Source organism: Rhinolophus ferrumequinum, chromosome 13 (genome assembly GCF_004115265.2).
Source record: "Rhinolophus ferrumequinum isolate MPI-CBG mRhiFer1 chromosome 13, mRhiFer1_v1.p, whole genome shotgun sequence".
Taxonomy (NCBI): Eukaryota; Metazoa; Chordata; class Mammalia; order Chiroptera; family Rhinolophidae; genus Rhinolophus; species Rhinolophus ferrumequinum.
In genome coordinates, this window is record NC_046296.1 from 17,427,824 (window position 1) to 17,451,347 (window position 23,524).

The 23,524-nt window shown below is 41.0% G+C and overlaps 2 protein-coding genes across 5 annotated transcripts in view; one reads left to right on the top strand and one right to left on the bottom strand.

Moving 5' to 3' along the window:
• SEMA4F (ssemaphorin 4F) overlaps positions 1-12,703 on the bottom strand; it is a 29,330-nt gene extending 16,627 nt beyond the window's left edge. Inside the window, exons 1-5 of one of the 3 annotated variants that reach the window (XM_033125426.1) lie at positions 12,421-12,703; positions 10,016-10,167; positions 8,899-8,958; positions 8,570-8,668; positions 3,667-3,760 (exon numbers count right to left, since the gene is read on the bottom strand). In XM_033125426.1, the coding sequence (XP_032981317.1) occupies positions 3,667-3,760; positions 8,570-8,668; positions 8,899-8,958; positions 10,016-10,167; positions 12,421-12,577 (562 nt within the window). In that variant the 5' untranslated portion in view covers positions 12,578-12,703. The remainder of the gene's footprint in view (positions 1-3,666; positions 3,761-8,569; positions 8,669-8,898; positions 8,959-10,015; positions 10,168-12,420) is intronic. The other 2 variants (XM_033125428.1, XM_033125429.1) reach the window with 2 other exon arrangements.
• A 6,552-nt stretch (positions 12,704-19,255) lies between these two features.
• The window catches only part of M1AP (meiosis 1 associated protein), a 61,799-nt gene continuing 57,530 nt past the window's right edge, over positions 19,256-23,524 (top strand). For both annotated transcript variants that reach the window (XM_033125046.1, XM_033125047.1), the window contains exon 1: positions 19,256-19,540. In XM_033125046.1, the coding sequence (XP_032980937.1) occupies positions 19,301-19,540 (240 nt within the window). In that variant the 5' untranslated portion in view covers positions 19,256-19,300. The remainder of the gene's footprint in view (positions 19,541-23,524) is intronic.

A 23,524-nucleotide genomic window follows, 5' to 3' on the forward strand; every position in this document is an offset into this window, starting at 1 on the left:
ACCCATGAAAAGTTCTTCACCCTCACTAATAGGGATGCAAATCAAAAATATATCAAATTGGACTTTAAAGAAGGTCATGTTTGTATGTTTATTAAATATATTACTTGGGACTGACAAGAGTGCCATGAAACAGGCCCTCTTATCGCAGCTGGTGGGACTAACTGGAGAAAAATTTAGAGAAATCCATGAAGCACCATAAAAATCTTTACACCTGTTGGCCTAGCAAGCCTCCTTTTTGGATTGACTCATATGCAATTAATTACATTTATGTAAAGGATTTATGGAAAAGATTTTTTTCTGCAGCATTATTCATAAAAGCAACAATTTATTTTAAAATTTGAACATATAATTATATGGGAATAATTGTGCTACATTTATATGATGGAAGAGTATGTAATCACTAAACATCATGTTTTGAATAATTAAACAATTTCTATGATGAGAAAATGGTTAGTATACAGTACTAAGTATGCATAATAATTCCAATTTATTATAAATTCACACAGACAGACATATTAGAAGAAAATACTCTAAAAAATAATAGTAGTTACCTGGTGATATTGACTTACAAATAAACTTTGCTTTTTACTTTATACATTTCTATATTTTCACAATTTTCTACAATGCACATTGTAATTTTTATAATTTAAATTATATTTTATTATATTCTATTAATAAGTATTATGTCCTAATAATATTTTCATTACTGAAAACTCTCTTTATTTCAAAATATCTCTATTATCCTTAAGGACATTTTTGTAGCTCCTAATTGGGAGTTTTGGTTTTAGTTCTTCCTAATGTTGACACTGTTTTCTATACTGCTACTTTCAAAACCGAGGTCAGCAGAGCATAATGGATCCACACTGAAAGCTCCAACTAAATACTGGCACTTATGTCAGACCAAGAAAAAATTTAAATTCTAGCCCTATAAAGTAAGAATTTGAGAGGAAATTTTAAAATATTGTTATTGACTGTTATTTGGATCTGAGACGGAAAGAGACATGGAGGTTCTATGTTAACTTGTGTAAAGCTAGCCATTCTACACTGTTAGAAAGTGATTTCTGATCACTTCCAACAATTATCAGCTGAAAGCCAATCCTGAATTTCATCATCTGACAAAAAAAAAAAAACAACAACAAAACTTGAAATCTTTTTGAAAATGTTCTTTCTTTTTGAAAACTTTCTTTGTCATACAATGATCTTATTTATGAAATGTGTGTCTTTAAACCATATGCTAATGTAAATCCACTTGCTGACTGCAACACAAATTACATGCAGAAGATTAAATGTACTTAGAGTTTACTGCTTGAGACAAAGAAAGCATGTTAACTGATTATCCTAGATTGTTGCAATTGAGAAGTCCTTCTGTTGATAAACAATTATGTAGAATCAAAAGACATTCATAACCACTGTCTCTCTTAATGATCCCAATGACTGGCTCAGAGTTTTGCAAAACATGCTTGATAAAAACCTAAGAAAAAGAAACTATTGACTAAACTGTTTTATTCAAACATGTATGAGAATAATAAACAAGGTCTCATCAATTTCAACTATAGATGAATGATAAAAATGACAACCCAAATATTGTATTTACTAGATATATACTTATGTTCATTTTCAAAACTTTTATGTTACTTTATTACTTTTCAGAAAAGGATAAGTCATTAATTATCTGACTAAAAGTGATTTATATAGCTTTTAAAACTTTTTCTATAAAGTCTTGCATAAGAAAAAAGTTTCATTGTTAGATATTATATCCCAATTTTTGTTTTTCATAAAATATTGCCCAAAAGCATAATAGATAAAAATTAATTTTATGACAAAGTTCACAGCAAAGAAAGAAAAAAACAGTATGATAAATGATGCTGAGTCAACTGATTAGCTAGTTGGGAAAAATTTATTTAGATCCCCATCTCATGACATTCATCAAAATAAGTTCCAAATAGATCAAAATGTTAAATGTTTAGAAAAAAATTTTTAAGAAAAAAAATTTTTATTCTGCTCTCTAACTGAAGAAGGACTTAGCTTAAAAAATATAACTACAAAGGGAAAGATATAGATTGGAATACTAATTGGCCCAAGAAAGTGAGCAAAGGGTTTACCAAAGAAGAAATAAAAATAGTACTACAACACGAAAAATGTTCAACTTCATTAATATTCAAAGAAATACAAATTAAAACAAGCCTCAAAGATTTTTTTAAATGATAACAATACATTCTGGTAAAATTTATGTGAGGAAAAAAACACTCATTCATTGCTGATTTAGGGTGTAAGTTGGTACACCCTTTCTAAAAACCCAATTAGCAACAGATAATAAGCCATAAAATGTTCACATCCTTTGATGTAGTAATTCATTTCTAGGAATCTTAAGGAGACAATCTGAAATAAGGATAAAAATGTATGCACAAAAATGTTCATTACAGTGCTATGGATACTAGCAAAAACTTGGAAGTAAACTAAATAAATCTGGAAATAAAATTAATTTATATAAATGAGTTGGAATTGTTGAATTAAATTATGGTATGCTCGCTCACAGGATGAATAGTAGAATGATGTCATTAAAAGTTCTCTATAAAGAATTTTTAAATTATACAGAAATGCCTATGATATAAAGGTACATGACAAAATTCAAAATATATCCATGTAGCATGATATTTAAAAGTTTTATAATAGACACACACTCATAAAATTTCTATTAACTTGCTTGTTTTACACTATCACGAGAAAAATGGCTGGATTCTCACTGAATTTGGATGGTGTATGTGGAGTGGTCTAACCTAAAATACAGGCTAAGTGGCACACAAACAATTCACTGTGTGGCTACCAAAGAATTAAGCAGGCATTGTCCGGTAAAGGTTTCAGTATAATCTGTGACAGAACCTTCAGCTCTTGAGCAACTGTACACACGAGCTTGCCCAAAGGAAGTAGCATAACAGCAGCAATTTATTTAATAGTCATTACTGATTCCTCTGAGCAACAAAGACTGGCCAGCAAAATATGTGCATGAGTGTATATGTATGTGCACACACACACACACACACACACACACACTAAAAAGGCTAGAAGGAAGTACCCTAAAATATTAGCAGTGGTTTTCTGAGTAGGGATACTCTAAACCTGTGCTAAGATGGTAGCCACTAGACACAGGTGACTATTTACATTTCAATTTAAATCAAATAAAATTTAAAATTCTTTCCTTCACTCGCACTAGTCACATCTCAAGGTCTCAACAGCCACATGTAGCTAGTGGCTACCGTGTTGGACCGCACAGATATAGCACTTCTCCATCACACAAAGTTCTTTTGGACTGTGCAGTTCTAGAAGAGGCCATATGTTCTTTATACTTTTTCAAATTTATTACAATATGCATTGTAGTATATTCCTCTTATAAACAGAAGAAAAAAAAAGAAAATGAAGTCAACAGAGGAAACACTCACACTAGAAGTACAGAGAACACATTCTCTAGCGAGAACCCAGGGAAATAATACTCTGGAGAAAAGCAAAAGGACACAGGCACTCTGGGAATAATAGGAAAGGCTAGAAAGAGACATGGGAATAATAGACATTCCTAGGAGAGGAAAGAAAGGACACAGAAATTCCAACAGCAGGGGCGGGGAAGGAAGCAATTATAGCAAGAAGTCACAGGTTCTTATCTCTCCCACTCACCAGCCATTACAGCTGCTGACCGCTGAGCTGGCTCAAAAGGACATTTCCCCCGGCCACTCTCAATTCTTTCAACCTGCTGGAAACTGGACACAGCCTACAGACCAGAAGGGGGCAATGGGTTTAGGGGTCATGGAGAGGTTCATGATGACAATTACAAAGATGGTCAGACGCAGAAAAAGCCCAATTCCCATTCATCTCCTCCTCCTCGGCTACCATCTCCATAGTCCCAGGCGGCTGCTCTGATTCCCCCACCCAATCCTGCATTTCCCATCTCTGCTATCCCTCTTTTGATCAGTTTATTCCTCTTCCTTCAATTCCCCTAGGACCCAACACCCACATGCTGTGAGGAAGGAACTCCTAGGACGGCCCTAGAAGATGCTGAGAGTCTGAAAGGCAGACCTTTCCTCTGCTGCTGGAAATGCTGCTGAACTGCAGAGTTTGCAACTGGCTAGAGAATGTGCTAGAGGACAAGTAGGACCAGGGATGACAGCAGGCCTCCTGAGGGCTGGAGCCTTAGGCAGAGCAAAGACAAGTACGGGCTGTAGAGGGCCATCTGAAGCGCAGGGATCTAGAGAAAAGGGCCTTCCTCCTTCTCCCATTCCAAGGACGAAAAAAGGGACAAGAGTCAAGGATACACAGAAGAGGGGGAAGAGAATCTGCAAAGTCAGGGAAGACCTGAAGCTTGGGTCAGAATCTGAGAATTTGGCAAGCAAGGGCCTTCCTCAACCAGGGACTCTAGAAAGACTGACCTGAGAGGGGCCGCAAGGTGTAAGGGTTCCACCAGAGCCAGCCAGAAGCTACCTTAGCTAAGCATCACGCACTAAGAGAGGCTTCAAGATAACATCTAAAAATGGAAATCAGGGGTGATTTCAACCTAAGACTGACCAGGACATTAACTATGGCTTGTTAGGAATCCAAGTTACGGCATGGAAGTGCCAGGCATGATATTTCTAGCTCACAAACTGGGAGGACATACGGTGTGGTTGGAGCCTAACAACTTGGAAGGTAGTTCGAGTAACAACGTAGATGTATGTCCCCTGAGCCTCAGTACACTACTGGCCTATTCTGCCTGCTCATCTATTTGCTATTTTACTGAGAGAGCCTTGAAAAAGGTCTGTAAAGTCAGATGTGATCTGTAGCCTCCCAAAAGGGAATACTAGGTCAAGAGTCTTCTGGAATGAAGGGCCCCAAAGAGGCACAAGCACCTTCCCTGTGTGGCAGTAGGAACGTCTAGCCTGAGGAGAAAGATGGCAGTGCAGTGAGAGGGTACCAAGATGTCTGGACACTTTGGAGACGGGGCTAACGCCTGCGCTGCTGTGGCCCCCTTGCCTCTCACCTAAACTACGGCAGTAACCTCCTTTCTGCCTCGCTGCCTAGCCTCACGCCCAATTTACGCTACATACCCACCCCAGAATACTATGCCTAGACCATCTGTCACTGACTTGGTAAATTTTTGAGCAAGAGAATGACAAAATGGCTCACCATGGCCTGGAGTATAAACTCTTCAGCGCAAATTACTTACCATATTTTGCCACGTATAATGCACTCCTGTGAATAATGTGCACCCACATTTTTGGCCCAAACTTTCAGGGAAACGGAATTAATACTACCCATGTATAACGCGCATCTTTATTTTTCCCCTTACAAATTTGGGCAAAAAAAGTGCATATTACACATGGCAAAATACAGTATTTTCTAATACTTCTTAAAAAGAACTCTTCTACCCAAACATGGATCACCTGTTATTCCTAGAAAACGACGTTTTCCCCTGACTATGCCTGAAACTGTTCCCTTTCATTTCACCAAGAACTGAAAGGGCAAGCCTTTGCTCTGTTCTCATTCTCTTTAGTCTTTCTGTACTTTTGACTCACTCCCCACCTTTAAATATTCTATTTCTTGACTCCCTTGAAAACTGCGCCCTCCTGGAGTCCATCCTCCTATCTGTTGTTTCTCTATCTCCTTTTGTTTCTCGTCTTCTTTCTCACTCCTGTGAATCCTAAAAATCTATCCTTAGTCCTTTTCCCATATACGTCAAAGATCTCGTTCATTCTTACACTTCCAGCCAGACCTTCTACGCAAATCATTCCCCAAACTCTCCAAGTCCGAGATCTTCCAACTCTAGCCCACGTTTGCACTTGACTTCTTCACAGAGACGGCCTATCAGCCCCTTGACATTCAACATATCAAAACTAGTCCTCTTCCAGTTTCCCCCAATGGCATCATGATGTTATCTAGGTTTACAGCCTTTGAGCAACTGAGCCTCCTATTAACTAGACAGGTCTTGATTACTGTACAGTCAAAGTGCCATTTAGTAGGCCACACTACTACCTTCGCCCTCTGAACGTTGCGGTACTTCACTGTGTCTGTATCAGTCGGCACATTAGTTGTGTTCAACATTGGTTATAGCGAAAGCAGACCTAGGTAGGAAGGCTCTCACCGAGCTGTGGGATTGGAATCTGTCCTTCAGTCTTGGCCAAGGACCTTTCCCAGGTGGTTAGGGGGTAAAAAAAAAAAAAAAAAGATGGTCCTTGTTACAGGAAACAGGTCAAACGTCACAAGAACTTGAAGCTAGGTCAAGTCTTCTAGGCTGTAGGCTGGACTCGAGGGTCAGGGTAGTAGAGCAGAGCCAGACAAACCTGGGAGTGAACCTTGGTGCTGCCCCCGCTAGCTATATAACGTTAGACGTGGTGCTTAACTTTCCTGAACTTTCGTTTCATTGCCTGTAAAATGGAAATAAATAACCCCTAAATATCATGATGTGTTGATGAGAATTAAACTCAATCATGACTGCAAAACACCTAGCACCAAGTCTGGGACACAGCAGATACCCAGTTGAATGTGAAGTCTTGTTGTCATTGTAAGTCTAAAATTTTCTCTCTTAACTGCTGGAGTTCCCTCAACAAAACAAATTAAAATATTTTCCTCCAATATCTGATGAGCTATCACTGAAGGGAAGCACTCAGCATTGTTGGAACTAGTAGGTTGGGCCAGAGCTTGAACTTCCGTTTGCAAGAACCTTCACTTCTCTGAGCCATCACGTCTGAGCAAGTTGTTGTGCCTGGAGCAGCTGGCTAGTCAAAGCTCTCAGGTAACAACTATGCATAACCTCAAAGTCATCAGGCTGGGTCAAGAGAGGTTCAGCACTAAGGATAAGGCAAGAACTCATTCAAGTAGATGGGGGTTGCCAGGTAGCAGGATAAGACCAGCAGGTAAAGGCAGAAGAAAGAATTCAGGAAGCCTAGGGGTCAGTCTCAGTATGCGACTTGCAGGGTTAACACAGCTAACCTTTCTGTGCCCTATAATCTCCTACAAACAAGCCCTGACAAAAGGACAGCCCTTCATTTCATGAGCCTGCTGGATGGGAGGATTCAGAGGAAGAGCTGAAAGTCGTGGGAGTGCAGAACAAAGACCCCCAGCTTCACTCTTGGTTGCTGATGTCCCTTGAGAGTGGACAAAGGTCCAAGTGATACCAATCCTGACAGTTATGTCCAGAATGTTCTCTGTCTGGATACCTCACAACCACTAGGGTCCCCCCACAGAGAGCCAAGGAAGAAGAGAAGGCCCTGGGACACTAACTTGGAGTGACTACATTGTCTACAAGCCATGCCTCTGATATTCATACCCATGGGCTCCCTGAGGGTAAAACAGGACAAATATGGCAATGACAGTGCTGCCGCTACTTTCTGAGCTTTGTGAGAACTGAAGGGAAATCAGTTCCTCAATATTACCTGATAGAATATAGAGATTTTCAATACCACCCTGAACTGGGAAACCTTCCCAGGATGAGAGAGCTATATACACCCCGTAGGGAGTCTATCACCCTATGAAAAGGATTCAACATAAGCCCAACTAAGCCCCAGGGCAGCCCAGAGGCTGCATATACAATTCCAGCATTCTAAGCCAGAGATATGGGGATGGTCTTTCGCAAAGAGAGGTTTGGAGGTACACACTGACTAGATCCAGATAGCAAGGATTACTGCAGATTGCAGAAGCGTCAAGTCAAGAGCTACAGTTAAAGATCAGGGTCAGGAAAAGGAGTCACTGCACTCCCTCTTCTTGCTCCATGGAGCAGAAAGGGAAACCACTGGATACGAAGGACAAAGGACGTGTGAGGCTTCCGACTCAGCCCGGGGCCTTGTCACAAATGTGTGCTGCCAGGACCAGTGACTGACTACTGGATAACTGATGGGAAAAGCTGAGGGTTCAAACACATTAAGACCCTCCCTGGGATGTCACCAGTCCTGGGGACTTTTGTCGCTATGACTAGTCTAGATGTGATTAGAGATATGTATGTCCGAAGCCTGCTTGGGCGTGAGGGTGGAGATGCCCAGGGCTTCAGCAGCAATGAACAAGACCTAGAAGGAAATATGGTTGACAGCGTGCCCATCTTGAAGGCCAGATCCAGAGGATGGGGCCCCCAGATACCACATGAGTGGGCAGCGACCTCAGAAGCTCCTGAGAGCAGAGGGTCACAGCCCACATAGAATGAAGTTGGCAGTGGATGGGAGAAGGTGATAAGAGTCACCTGCCATGGAGGAAGAAATGGGCATGGACTGTGCTGATTAAGAAATGGACCCAGGCTACCTGGACAAAGCATACACAGGACAAAGGAAACATGAGTTACTGGTCTCTGAAGTCTCTCCCGGATTTCTCCTCTCCCCAGCCCAACTAGCATCCCTAACTTCCTCACCATCCCACTACGTCTCCACACTTCGTATAGCTCCCCTTCTAAGACACCCTCCCTCCCCACCCTTCTGTACCCTCCTCCTTCAGGGGCAGAGGCCCCCGCTGTGAGGACATGGCTCACCCCCAATGCTTAGCATGCACGAGGGTTGCCTTAAGCACGCCCCTCATCACGGCCACTCACAGAACACCCTCCCATCCTCCCACCCCTGTCACTCACAATAACCCCGCACTTCGGATCAAAAGCGAAGGTGCCACAAGTGAGGAGGTGAGAGGCATTGGCAATGGCGAGAATCTGGACAAAATTGTGACATTCGTCCTGGGGGTCAGAGATGGTTAGAGAGAATCAGAAGCAGCAGGTACAAGGAAAGGTAGGGTCGTGTCGGCCAGTTAGATGCAGCTCTGGGATCAGAGATGATGGGTGATGATACAGTGTTAGAATCCCTGCCTGGGTCCAGTGGGCTGGCAGCATGGCAGGGACTGACAGAGAGTCAGGGCTGGGCCAAGGTTTCAGCTGGCACACAGAACAGGGCCCGGATTTACACCTACCTCGTTCTTGCCTTTCTTCCTACAGTTCTGCCTGTGGGCCTCAGGCACCATCCAGTCGATCTGAGAAAGAAAGAGTGACCGTTGCCCCAGATTCTCCCCCAACTCCTCCCAAGCCAGTGAGTAACACCGTTCCACAGCCTCCATCAATTTGGGAACTTCAGAGACACCCCCACCCCCAGAGCACTGTTTTTCAAACTAGAGGTCTCCACCGAATAATGAGTAATGAAATCAACTGTGAAATCACGACCATTAGAATAATATCAGAATTAGGGTTTCCGGGCGGGAATTCCCATCCGTTCTCAGGAATTTTTCTCGCTTTCCCATTCCCGAATCCTGAGAAAAGTTGGTCAGGAAATCAGGGAAATCAGCTCCTTGAACCCAGTAATACCCACAATAGGAAATAAACGTACTACTCACAATGTATCTCAGACATTTTTCCTGTTTATCGCTAGGGTTTCTGGGTGGGAATTCCTGCCCGTTCTCAGGAATTTTTTTTCGCTTTTCCATTCCCGAATCCCGAGAAAAGTTGGTCGGGAAATCGGGAAAATCGGCTCCTTGAACCCAAGTGGTTGGTAGTATCAGCCGTCACTTTGTGGAAACGATTCATCGTGGAAAACAGAGAACAGTTTATATCTCGGGATTTGAGAACGGGAAAGCACAAAAAAACTCCTGAGAATGGGCGGGAATTCCCGCCTGGAAACCCTAATCAGAATGTTATCACATATAGGAGAGTTGATATTATTTCAAGAAAGTTTTCTTTCAGTACACACTTTGTGTACTGGGTCAAAATATACCATATATTTCTACAAAGGGGTGGTCAAAAAGATTGAAAGCTATTGTCCTAGAGTAATGTGATTCTAATGATTCCTCTGCCCAGTGTCACCTGACACCTGCTCACTGTGGCCTCCTCCCATCATCATGAACCTCCCTCATAGCCTCTCCTGTCACCATGACCCCCCCATTACCCTCAACTGAGACAATGAAGTTGATGATCTCCCCTTATTCATTTTCACCAACACCCCTCCTCCTACCACAACACCCCCCTACAGATCCCATAAAACCAAGGATCTAATCACATGCTCTGGGGTCTGGGGTCCTCCCCACCCTCATCTCTCACCCGGCGAGGTCTCTCCCCTGAGAAGGGCAGGTATAAAGCGAAGATTGTGTCCCGGGCACCGACATAAAGTGTATGGGAAGCAGGATCCACAAGGAGAACAGAGTAATTGTATGTCTGAGGGACGGTGAACCGAGTGAGGTAAGAGTCAGCCTCTGGCGGGAAGAGAAAGTGAGAGGGAAGAATGATATCAGCCATTGCTTCATAAGGACTGGATCCACAAGGGCAAAGCCAAAGGGGCCAATTTTTGTTTTCTTCCAAGTACCATATATTTAGCAGCCATCGGGGGGGAAAACAGAGCTTGACAGGCCATCTAATTTTTCCAGAGATAGATAACTGATGAGACCAGAATATTTAGCACACAATCCAGTCAAGTATGCTTTTTTTCTATAAAAATAGAACACTTTATAAAAATAACAGCACAAATATTAAGTCTGTAATTTCTATTGATAGAAACATGACATAACTTGAAAATACCTATACAAGGTACAAGTAAACTCTAAATTTCCTTTTTTTAAAAATCACTACTTAATAGTAACTTCTTTTTACGTAGAAGGGAAATGCTTCACTCTTTTCACTAACACATTAGGAAACTATCTCCTTTCTCTCCCACCACCCTTGACCTCCACCCACCCCGATTCTACCCAAAGAGGTAGAGAGTATAGTGGGCAAGAGTATATGCTTTGGAAATGGATCAGGCCAAGTTTTAATCCGGCTCTTTCACTTACCAGCTGTATGATCTTGAGTAAATTATTTGCCCTCTCTGGGGCAAAGCATTACTTTCCTCATCTGTAAATACCACCATTCATGGTTGTTGACAGAATTAAATGAGGTAACATATTTAGAAGCATCTGACACATACTACATGTTTCATAAATGGTTCCTTTCTTCCTTCCTTAGGTATGAGTTCTGTTTTGGCCAAACCTAAACCTCGTATCAGTGTTCAAAAGTCTTATCTATTGAAAGATTATAACAAATAAGTTAACGTGAATTTACCTTCTTAGCTTAACCTCTGGCTCTGGGGACCCTATCCCTGCACCAGTACACCAGTACAGCTCTGACCCACCTGCTTCATCTGCTCAACTACCCTCACAACTGACAGATGGCCAGGAGTCATTCATTCTAAGATGTGCTGATGTATGGAGCCCCACCCATCCTCCAACACCCATATTCATGACTGCGCTGTACCCCCACTTACTCTCATGCTTGGAATAAACCCTGCCTGGTTCACCCAACCTCCTTTGTATCCCCAGCTCTGCTTCACCTTGCCATCTAGACCTCTCTGGATTCCTGGACATCAACTGAGCCTGTCAATCTCAACTCTATGTCATGGCTATTGCTTCAGCGCAAACTGAAAGCCCAGGTTCTGACTACAACTTTAATTGTCTTCTGGATCCAAAACATCCCTGTATGTCATATAAATTACTATCACCCAGTTGTGAGTTTTGCCAACAGGTTGTATTCTCAGCTTCACTGGTTCTGCCTGCCATAGACGCTAACACTCAATGCTCACTGAGGGAACAAAACAAGATCCATGCCCACCTCAGCAGAGAACCTTTAAAATGTGTATCACTCCAATGACCACTTTTAATCTTGCGGCATCCCTGGCTTCTTCCACATCTTTTGAAAGAATCGTATCTCCCCCTCCTCATTTTTTTCCTTCTGAAGACTTTAAAAATCATTTAAAGAGAATTTTAAATCAACCCATTGCATGGTTTCCCAACATTCATATAGGGAGTGGGTAGAGAGCGCAGGCAACGTTGAGGAAGTTAGGGTTATGGTGGCTCGGAGAATGGGAGAATGGGAGTTGGTGTCAGAGACGTGAAAGGACTGGAAATTGAGGGCGGGAGATCAGGGCTGTGAGTGCGGCAAAAGGTTCGGAGGAAGGTAGAACTGATGATACGGGAAGGAGAAGTGGGCAGAAGGAAATGCTGAGCTGGTAACCAGAAGGATGGGTGGTTAGAGTACAATGAAAGACGTCTGAGTTTGGAAGCAGGATGGATGTCAAACTGTATGACCAACACCGGTGCATGTGTGGTAAGAGGGGAATAAGGAAGAGCGAACTTGGAAATGAACGGCCTCGGGCAACCCGCATCCCCTCCCTGGGCCTCAGTGTCCGCGTCTGCACGAGGGGCTTAACTCTCCCGCGGTTCTGCAAATAAGGGGGCCTCCTGGGTGTGTAACCGGAGTCTGAGGCGCGAGGCCCCAGCCCGGGATGCAGTGGGGCAGCACCGCTTGGGCGTCCGGCCGGGGTCCGGGAAGGGCGTGGGAGGCAAGGGATGCGGTACGCCGAGCTGAGGAGCCCCGGGTGCGGCCAGCCCGGTCCGGAGGGCAGGTGGGTGCGGTCACCTGAGGGCGAGGCCTGGGCACGAAGCGAAGAGCCGGGGGTGAGGGCGCCCGCGCCTTACCGGTGATGGGAAGCGAGGTCCTGGGCACCGAGCGGGGGACGCGGCCGGACACGGGGCCGCTCAGCACCGCCATCAGCAGCAGCAGCAGCAGCAGCAGGAAAACCGAGGCCAGAGGCGGCCCGGGGCCCGGGAGGGGCCGCGCGGCAGAGGCTGGCATCTTTGGCTCCACCTGGTCGCCGGATGGGGCGCACCCTGCTGCTTCAGCTTAGGACCACGGCGCCGCGGGCCACGGCCCCGCTCGTTTCTCCTCGGTGGGGCTCTGCCTGCGGCTGGCAGACGAAACGCAACTCGGCTCCGCCCCTTCAAGAGGGGACCAATGGCCGTGCTGATTTCCTCCTCCAGCCAATCGGGGTTGAGTGGAAGCGGGGCTAAGGAAATGAGATCCCCAAGACACGTAGAGGTAGCGCTAGACCCTAGACCCAGGTGTACGTGGGAGTTCTACCTCGGAACTGGGCTGAAGGTGTCAAGTCGTGGTGATTGATTAGATTGATTAGGAGGCTTCCAGAATGATAGAGCCTCAAACATAGTAGGCATTCAGTGACTATATATTGAATAAATGAATGCAAATTTTTGGCTTGGACAGCTGAAAAGATTGTGGAGCTATATACAGAGACATAAAACATTGGTTCTACCATCTATTCAGTTACTCGGGCTGGTGTGAGGGTGAGGATGAGAGTTCAGCTTTGGACATGTTGAAATCAAGGTGCTTATAGAACACTGAATAGAGATGTTCAATAGGCAGTTGGATGTATGTGTCAGGACCTGAAGAGAGAAATATAGACTGGAGATGTGTATTTAGGAAAGAGATATTAATTAAATTAGCATGAATGAGACTGCCTAGAGCAGTGACTTTTTTGCAAAGTGGGGGTCTCAACCCATTAGTAGATAGCAAAATCAATTTAGTGCTCTGCAACCAGCATGAAAAATGAAATAGAATAAAATGCAATGCAGTAGAAAATATCAGGGTTTAGCTCCTGAATTAAAGATAACATAGTATACATATGACTTTGTGAAAAGTTTACTTCACTAATATATTATGAATGTATGTTACTTACGTGTGATTAGGTTGCAATGTAAAATGAACTTCTTGTTGTGTGCTGATGTAAAAAAATATTGAAAAAATTTTTTGAAAAAAAATCAAAAGACAGAAAATCAGTACCTAAACCCTGTTCAGAGAAGGGACTGATGCCTAGGCTAGATTGCTGAGGAGCAACTACTGTAGGGAGAGGCATATATCAGCACCAGAGGAAGAAGCTTTGAGGGTCCTATTGTGTTGGGCTGGTGCGTAAGAAGGCTTCAGTCCTAGCACAGTGCCTGGCACATAGTATTTATTGAATATGAGTGACTGACTCAATGAATGAATGAAATGGAAGAGAAAGGTTAAAGCCAAGAACACAATGGAGGTGCCACTGGAATGTTTCATGGCGGTTCGGAGGTATAGCGCACCAGGAAGTGTCAGGTTTAGCATCATATTCTCAACAGAGATCCAAAACTCTACCTCAGGGCCAAAGAAGGAGTGTGCCCCGGCGCCCGGGGGCTTGAAGACCAGGGTCCTGAGGTGCAGCCTCAGGCGCCCGCCAGAAGGCGCCTGCGGTGAGCCGCCCAGCGCCGCTGCCGCCCGCCTGACCCCGGAGCTTTCTGCCGCGCAGGCGCGCGCGCCGAGAGCGGGAAGGCCTGGTAGGTAATGGGGTCTTTGTCTTTCCACAGGAAGGCAGGACACCCGCTCTCCTCCACGCCTCGGGGCACGAGGGCTGAGAGAGGCTTCAGCGGGGAAACAGGAGAAGTCATCTCGCAGGGTGGTCTTGGGCCAGCTCCGGCCCGCTCCCTGGCAGATGATGGCGGCCTAGGCCTGTGGCAGGACTGACGCCCAGAGGCCCAAATCCACCGCGGATGTGTCGTCCCTGGGCATGTGTTTCTGAGGACAGGACAGGCAGACGCCCTATCTCCTGGGCATGTGTTTCTGAGGACAGGACAGGCAGACGCCCTGTCCCCTGGGCAGGCTCTCTCAGGCCTGCGGGCTGGGCCACTCATACGTCAGTCATGGCGGGCGCTTTGCCTCGGGCCCACGACACTTCCGGGGGCTCACCAAAACGTTCTAACTTCTTGTAAAGTCAGAAGAAAACAGTGAATTCTTAGGGTCAAAAAAATGTTTTGATTTATTTTCTTACGTCATAAAAGAAAGTGAAACTTTAGGGCCCACGAAAATGTATTAATTTTTATTCTATTTTTTAAATGAGGAAGGGACCACGAAGGCAAAAGTGCTAAGAATCCGCCAAATTTTTAATGCGGCCCTGCAGGAGGGAGAACCATTAAATCATTTATCACACGTAAAGTGTCCAAAGATCTATAAAAGCATGGTCAAGGCGATTTTATGAGGGCATGTAAAGGGGCACTAACCTGTTAAGACCTAAAGTCTGGGACCTAAAAGATGAGTAGGGTTAAGGAGGGGAATACTCAGAAAAGAATGACAGTGTAAGCCACACTGAGAGACCCACCATTTGTAGACTTGAAAGGCGCCCCTGGTTGGGGTGGAGTGGGAAGTGATTGGGCAGGGACTGGCATGGGAGAAGGATGGAGAGTTGAAAAGGAGACACATGCAGAATTTCGGGGCCAGAGTAAGGATTTTGGATTTTGTACCAAGTGTAATTGGAAGCCATTAAAGGGTTTTTAGTAAGAGAGTAACTTGATGGCTTTTGTTGGTTAAAGGCTCCATTCCAGGTTTAACCAGTTTGCAGGGGGACACCAGTAAGTGGGTGTTCTTGGCAAAAGTGGAGAGTATAGGGTCAGAAACAATCAGATGCTGCTTAGTACTATGCTGAGACTCATCAGACGCATTAATTGATCATGTTTGAGGATAGAGGGAAGAGAGCTGCCTCATTTAAAGTAGTCTTGAAATTGCACAATGTGGGATCTAAAAATGACTGTGCAAGCTGAAACGGTTCAAAGTGATCTTAATAATCAATGGGGAAAATTACATTTGTTCCAGGACCTCTCAAAATTGTCCTCAATTGTTAAAATCTCTCTTATTGTCAGTTATAAGTATACAGGGAAATGAAAAATAATAAAACCAGTATCTATTTAGCAAACTGTAATTTATAACATTAGAAACATTAACAATTAAAGTGTTTTATTTCTTCGTAAAAACATCAAAAGTAGTTTCAATAGTGTTTGTGCTTTTCTTCTTCCCAAGATATATCTTATGATAAAGCAAGCATCTTTTCTATGCCTTAGCAAATTGTTATACTCCTAAGTGTGAATCAACTTCCAACATTTTGTCCTTTACACTTTCAATTTTGTAAAATATCTCCAGGAGTTCCTCTAATATGAAGGCACTTTCAATTGGACATTTTCATACATTTTGTCATAAATACTTTCCTCATTTATGTTGAAGGTTCACATTCACTAAGTACTCTGACTGCTTATCTAGAATCTATCAAATGGTGTCATTGTCAATATTCTGATTGCTCTTTCTTCTATTGCTCCGTTTATGTTTGATTCAACTTGCTCTTTCAGTGTTACATCACTTATAGTTTCTTTGCGACACTTTCATCTTTGTTTGCCAGTTCCCTTTCAATTATCCATTTTTGTAAAATGTCACGTGGATTTATCAGTAGGAAACAAGGCAGTAAAACAACTATACACTTTGCTGTCTGTGCTTAAACTGATTAAGAGATCTACAGTGACTGCTCACTGACAAACTTTGAAAGAAATGGCATAATTGATCACGGAGCATGATGTGCATCTGTTACTTATGTAGTGATTTGTGGCCAGAAGAGCTAGCTGAGATTTGCACTTTATGTAATTACAGTTAATATTCTATGGTAATTGAAATTTGAACTGTGTTGATTGGTGCTGGTGTTATTTAACTAAATTATATTTGATTTGAGATTTGTATATATTGGAATCATGAAAAGTTAGAACTGCCTATACTCTAAAATGGCAAGAGTCTCAGACGTGAAGGAAGATGGGCAAGAGGAATATAAGCTCATTCTATATGAAGTAAGGCCTCTATCTGGGTGTCTGTTTGTCTGTGTGAACCTGTCTGTGTGTCAGCCTCAAATTCAGCATTACATTGGTCCTATGCACTTAATTTTACAAGTACAGTTTAAAAATATTTATGATATGTGCTTTCTTGGTAAATACTTTAGTCATTGGCTTGGATTTCTGGTTCAATATTACTTTCAACAGATTAGCATGTTCATTCATTTATTTGTTCATCTGTACCCAGTACAATTGGAGGGCAATAAAAAATTGTTCAATGAACAAATGCTGACTTCCACTACCCAAAAAGGAAAATTTGAAAGAGATTGACTTCACAAATTCATTTTGAGAAACACATTTATCTATGCACTTTTAGATCATTTTTAAAGATCCTAAATTCCAAAATGTTTCTAAAAAATATCATAAATATCTTTCTCTTGGACCCAGAGGAAATTAAATAAGCTTTTATTTCCCCTTCATTTTTTTTTTAGCTAAAAAACAATTATATAAAATTATTTTAGTTCCCAGAGGTGGGATATGTTTTTTTAATCTAAAAAATATTTTATGTTTGTCCTAATGTTCTTTTTGAAATATTTTTATCGTTAAATATAACGTATAGAGACTATTTCATAAAACATGAACATATAGTTTAATAATGATAAAGTGAGCAACCACAATAAAAGTCAAGAAATAGAACATTGCCAATATCCCAGAACCTCCTCTTTTGTCCCTTCTAGTAGTAATGTACTGCTTCCTTTCTAGAGAAAACAGCTCCCCTAATTTTTGTGATAATCATTTCCTTTCTTTTTAAAAATAGTTTTACCATTATGTACCGATCTCTAAACAATATATCATTAGTTACGTTTGCTTATTTCAAAATATCTATGTGAATGGAATCTTACTAATCTTTGTGTCTTGCTTCTGTTATTCAATATTGTGCCTTAAGAGTCATCCATTGGGTGGTGAACACACAGTGTAATTTATAGATGATGTGATACAGAATTGCACACCTGAAATCTATGTAATTTTACTAACAATTGTCACCCCAATAAATTTAAAAAATAATAATTAAAAAAAGAGAATAGAAAGGCCAGAAATTTACATACATATGAACAATTGATAATTTTGCTATGAGTTCAATAAAGATCTAAAAATAAAAAAACAAAAAATAAAAAATAAAATAAAGAGTCATCCATGTTGTTGCATGAAACTCTAATTCACTCATTTTCATTTCTGTATGTGTGAATATACTGTGGTGTTTGCAGTTTGGGATAATTGTGAACAAGACGTTATGAATAGTCTTTTTGCTGCTATGATCTGACTTTGTTCATGTATCCTTGTGCATGTCATTATTCACAGATTATATGATTGTGAACAAAAAAATCCAAAAGGATCTAACAGATAAATTGTTATAATTAATAAGAGGGCACGCAATTGCAGCAAGGTTGTTAAATACAAAATCAATATACAGAAATCAATTTTATTTCCATACATTAGCAACAAACTTAAAACGAAATTTTAAAATACGTCATGTAAATTAACATTAAAAATAGCAAATTTCTAAGAATAAAATTTAATAAACAATGAGAACTTTTGGAGAAAATTATAAAACTGTGGATTCTTTTAGATTTTCTATATATACAATCGTATCGTCTGCAAACAATGACTTTAATTTCTTCCATTATTCTTTTTATATGTTGCTATTTTCAATTTGCTTATATTTTATTTAGGATTTTTACATCTGAGTTCATGGATGAGATTATCCTATAAATTTTTTTCTTGTAATACTCTTATCTGATTTTGATATCAAAGGTTATGCTAACCTAGTAAAATTAACTGAGCAGTGTTCCTTCTCTTATTCTCTGAAAGAAATTAAGATTGAAGTTCTTGGTCTTTGAGAGTTTGATGGAACTTGTCAGTGGAATCATCTGACCCTGTAGTTTATTTTGTGGGAATATATTTGACTACCAATTAAATTTCTTCAATGGTTATAGAGTATTTAGGTTTTAAATCTTCTTTGTTAGTTAATATTGGTTAGGTATATTTTTCTAGTAATTTGTCCAATAAGGCTGAAGATCAAGTCATGAAGGGTCTCAGACAAGTCCTGAAGGAGGAAATGTGGTCTTATTTTCATTTTTAAGAATGAAAATTGTTTTTTGTGTTCCAAAAAACAATGAGCACTGATAAAGTTGACGAAACATTCTTCACCCTTGGAAAGCTTACAGTATAGTGGGAGAGGAAGTCATAAGAACAAATTACAATACAGTACAATAAATGCTAATAAAGAAACAAAGTTTATGAGGGCAGATAACTTACTTTGAGACTGAAGTTTCACTTTTGTATATCTTTTTGATTAGTTCCACTCAACATCTTTAAGCATTCTCAGACTTACATTACAGGCGAACATCTAAATCCCTTGGGAGCTATTAAGCAGGGATAGCCTTCCACAACATTTATCATTTAAGGTGTATAAATCAGTGGTTTTTGCTATATTCACAAGTGTGTGCATCCATTACACTCTATAATTCCAGAATGTTTTCATCCCCTTAAAAGAAACACTTCGTCCATTAGCAGTCATTCTCCATTTCTCTCTGCACTCAGCTTCTCGCAACCATTAATTTACTTTCTGTCTCTATGGAGTTGCCTGTTCTGTACATTGTACATAAATGAAATCACACACTAAAGAAACAAATAAATAAAAATGCGATAGCCAGCCTAGAGAAGCTTGAGTTAGTACCCAGTCTGACTCCTTTTTGGACTTAATCCCCTAGACCTGTGTTTATTGTTTCCACAGAGTATATAATTCAGTTTTATGAAAGACAATGATTTCTCTTTTCTTCCCTGTAGTTGTAGAGAATATCCAGGTGGTGGCTGCAGTTCCACCTTTGGTCTGGCTGCCATGTATCATGGACGAACTACTGGTAAAGGAGCCTCCACTCCCACACAGATATACGAGCGACCTCCGAGGATTCTCATTGTGCATATCGCTCTACCGTCCTGGGCTGACATCTGTTCCAACCTCTGTGAGGCTTTGCAGAACTTTTTCTCTCTAGCTTGCAACTTGATGGGCCCCAGCCGCATGTCCCTCTTCAGCTTATACCTGGTACAAAATCAGCATGAGTGCATCCTCCCCTTTGTGGTGAGTATATCTATATTTTTTTCACTTTATCCTGAAAGGAAATATGAGGTTTCTGAAGCAAGGATCACAGTTATTATTACTTATAGCATTAACTGTGCTCATTCTTATACCCAATACCACAGGCAACACAATGAGAGCCAGATGTCATCCTACACATAAGGAAGGGGGTGGGGGGCATTGTACTACAAAAGAGGAATCCCAAAATTATTAATATGGGAGTTTAAATAGGCTACATCTTGCCCCTCTCCACGCTTGAGAGAAGGAGAGAAACCTTGGCATTTACAGACCTTTGGAATATAAGCAACTGACTCTTCACACCTTTGAAATGCAAACACAGAATAATACATCTCTAAATTTCTTCAGAGGCCTCTGGTTATTCAATCACCCTTTAACTTCCAAGACTTGTCTTTTCACTCAGGTTCCAGTTTTCTTTGCTCAGAAAGTCCTAACTGTGCAGAAACATGAAAATGTGTTCTCTACTGTTTCACATGGGACTCAAATGAAATTCCCACTAGGGTTTCCGAAGGCAAAGGCTGGGCCAAAGCTCCCTTACACATAGACAACTGTGTCTCCTCATCATCAATCGAATTCAAATCTTCAGTTGGTCCCCTATACAAAGTTCAGAATCACAGGGATGGAAAGACTTCGGAAGTTCTAGTGCATCCTCTTCCTGAGGCAGCCTTGCTGCTAGGATCATCAGGGAAGGTCTGCTGGAGAGCCAGGACTTTTGTCCCTACCTGGTGGGAACAAGATCTCCTCCCCCTAGTGTCCATGGGAGCCATGTGGGAGCCTGTACGACCGCTCTCCTACCCTACATTAACAATGCCTCTGCCGCTGAGGTGATGCTGGAAGAGGCAGAGTGGAGGCCACGTGAGGAGTGGCAGTGAGGCACCTTTTTATTTCCAAGGCAGGATGGTGTCAGTGAAGGCCTAGTGAAAAGCCAGGACTTTTATGCCCACCTGATGGTAATGAAGCTTCCCCATCCCCAGAGTATCAGTGGGGGCCATGTGGGGAGACTGAACTTGCACCGCTACCCAAAAATAACAATGCACCCTCCCTTCTGGGTTGTAATCAGAGGCCAAATAGAGTTACACCCCTGGCAATAATTACCTGGAAACCTCACTTCCCCCACTGGTACAGTGTCAGAAGAGGCCTGCTAAAGCAAAATATTTAAATAAGATCCAAATCCTTATAATACCCAAAATGTCCAGAATACAATAAAAAGAAAATCACTCATCAAGAACTAGGAAAATCTCAACTTGAATGAGAAGATAACAGACCTCAATACTTAAATGACACAGATGTTGGAATTATCTGAAAAAGATTTTGAAGCAGCCATCATAAAAATTGACAAGTTTTCAGTGATTATTTCTTTGAATACTTTTTTTAGCCCATAGAAATTGAAGCATCATAAAAATGCTTCAGCAAGCAGCTATGATCATTATGAACATGCTTAGAATAAATGGAAAAAATAAAATCTCACCAAAGAAAAAGAAGTACAGAGAAGAACCAAACAGAAATTTTAGAACTGCAAAATGCAATAACTGAAATTTGAAAAACAAAAACCTTCGATGGTCTCAACAGCAGAGTAAAGAGGTCAGAAAAGAATCAGTGAACATGAAGATAAAATAGAAATTACCCATTCTGAGCAACAGAGAGAAAATAGACTTTAAAAAAATGAACAAAGCCACAGGGACCTGTGAGACGGTAACAGAAAATCTAACATTTGTGGCATCAGAGTCCAAGAGGAATGGGAAAGGAAGGTAGGGTAAAAAATATGTTCAAAGAGATAGTCACTGAAAATTTGCCAAATTTGGCAAGAGTTATAAACCTACATGTTCAAGATGCTGTCTAGCCTCAAACAGGATAAATGCAAAGAAATCTGTTCTAACGTAGAACAGATTCAAACTTCTAAAAACTAAAGACAAACTCTTGAAAGAACACTGACACCTTACCTAAAAGGGGAAAAAAATCAAGTAACAATTTTTTTCATCAGAAACTATGGAGGCCAGAGGAAGTGTCACATTTTTCAAATGCTGAAAGAAAAGAACTGTTGGGCCGGCCCGGTGGCTCTGGAAGTTGGAGCTCCGTGCTCCTAACTCCGAAGGCTGCCAGTTCAATCCCCACATAGGCCAGTGGGCTCTCAACTACAAGGTTGCCAGTTCAACCCCTCGAGTCCCAGAAGGGATGGTGGACTCCGCCCCCTGCAACGAAGATTGAACACGGCACCTTGAGCTGAGCTGCAGCTGAGCTCCTGGATGGCTCAATTGGTTGGAGCACGTCCTCTCAACCACAAGATTGCCGGTTCAACTCCCGCAAGGGATGGTGGGCTGGCCCCCTGCAACTAGCAATGGTAACTGGACCAGGAGCTGAGCTGCGCCCTCCACAACTAAGACTGAAAGGACAACTTGAAGCTGAACGGCACCCTCCACAACTAAGATTGAGAGGACAACAACTTGACTTGGGGAAAAAAAAAAAAGCCTAGAAGTACACACTGTTCCCCAATAAAGTCCTGTTCCCCTTCCCCAATAAAATCTTTAAAAAAGAAAAGAAAAGAACTGTTAACCTATAATTCTGTGTCCAGTGGAAATAAGGAATAAATCAGAAATAAAGATATTTTCAGGTGAAGGAAAACTAAGAGAATTTGTCACCAGCAGACTTACCTTAACAGAATTGTTAAAGGAAGTTCTTGAAACAGAAAGGAAATTCTAAAAGAAATAATCTTGGAATATCCAGAAGGAAGAAAGAACAAGGGAAAGAATAAAATATGGATAAATATAATAGACTTCCTACTGAGTTTTCTAAATTATAGTTGACAGTCAAAGCAAAAATTGTAATATTTTCTGATCTGGTTGTTAATGGATATAGAGGAAATACTTAAGATAATTACATTATAAACAGGAGAATATAAAGAGACTTAAAGACGCAGTTGACACCAGTAGACTGTGGTAAGTATGTATGTATAATAACACTTAAAGCAATCACTTTAAAAATCTATGCAAAGAGCTAGATTCAGAAATACTATAGATAAATTAAAATGGAATTCTAAAAATATATATATTTAAGTCCACAGGGAAATGGGATCCAGCTAACATAGTACTGACAGAGATATTTATAGCACTAAATGTTTACATTAGATTAGGGAAAGTTTCAAATCAGTAATATAAGCTCCCACCTCAAGAAACTAGAAAGGGATGAGTAAAATAAATCCAAAGGAAGCAGAAGGGAGGAAATAATAAAGACAAAAATCAATGAAATTAGGGACAGAAAATTGAAACAAAAAGCTAATTCTTCAAAATGATTAACAAAATTAACATACCTCCAGCAAGATAGACAAAGAAAAATAGAGAAAGAATATATAACTTACCAATATTAGGAATGAAACAAAGAGTATCATTACAGACCCAGTAAGCTTCCAAAGGATAATAAGAGAACAGTATGAACAAATTTATATACATAAATCTGAAAACATAGATGAAATAGATCAATTCCTTGAAAAGCACAAACTACCACAACCTAATATGAAATAAATAATTGCAATAGCCCTGTAACTAGGAAAAAAATGATATCATAATTTTAAAACTCCTGAACAAGAACTCTCTAGGCCCAGATTCAAGGTAGAATTACTGGAGAATTCTACCACGTATTTAAAGAAGAATTAATACCAATTCTACACAATCTTTTCCAGAAAATGGAAGGGAACTTTTACCCACTCATTTTATGAGGCCAGTTATTACTCTAATACCAAAAAAAAAGAGAATACACAAAAGAAAAAACTAAAGACCAATATCCCTCATGAATACAGATGCAAAAAAGTCTTAATATAATATTAATAAGTTTAATTCAGCAATATACAAAAAGAATTATATACCATAGCTAAGTGAGGTTTACTTCAAGGATGAAAGTTTGGTTCAAAATTTGATAATCATTAAAGTAATTCACTATATTAAAAGGCTAACGAAGAAAATCATATGATCATCTCAT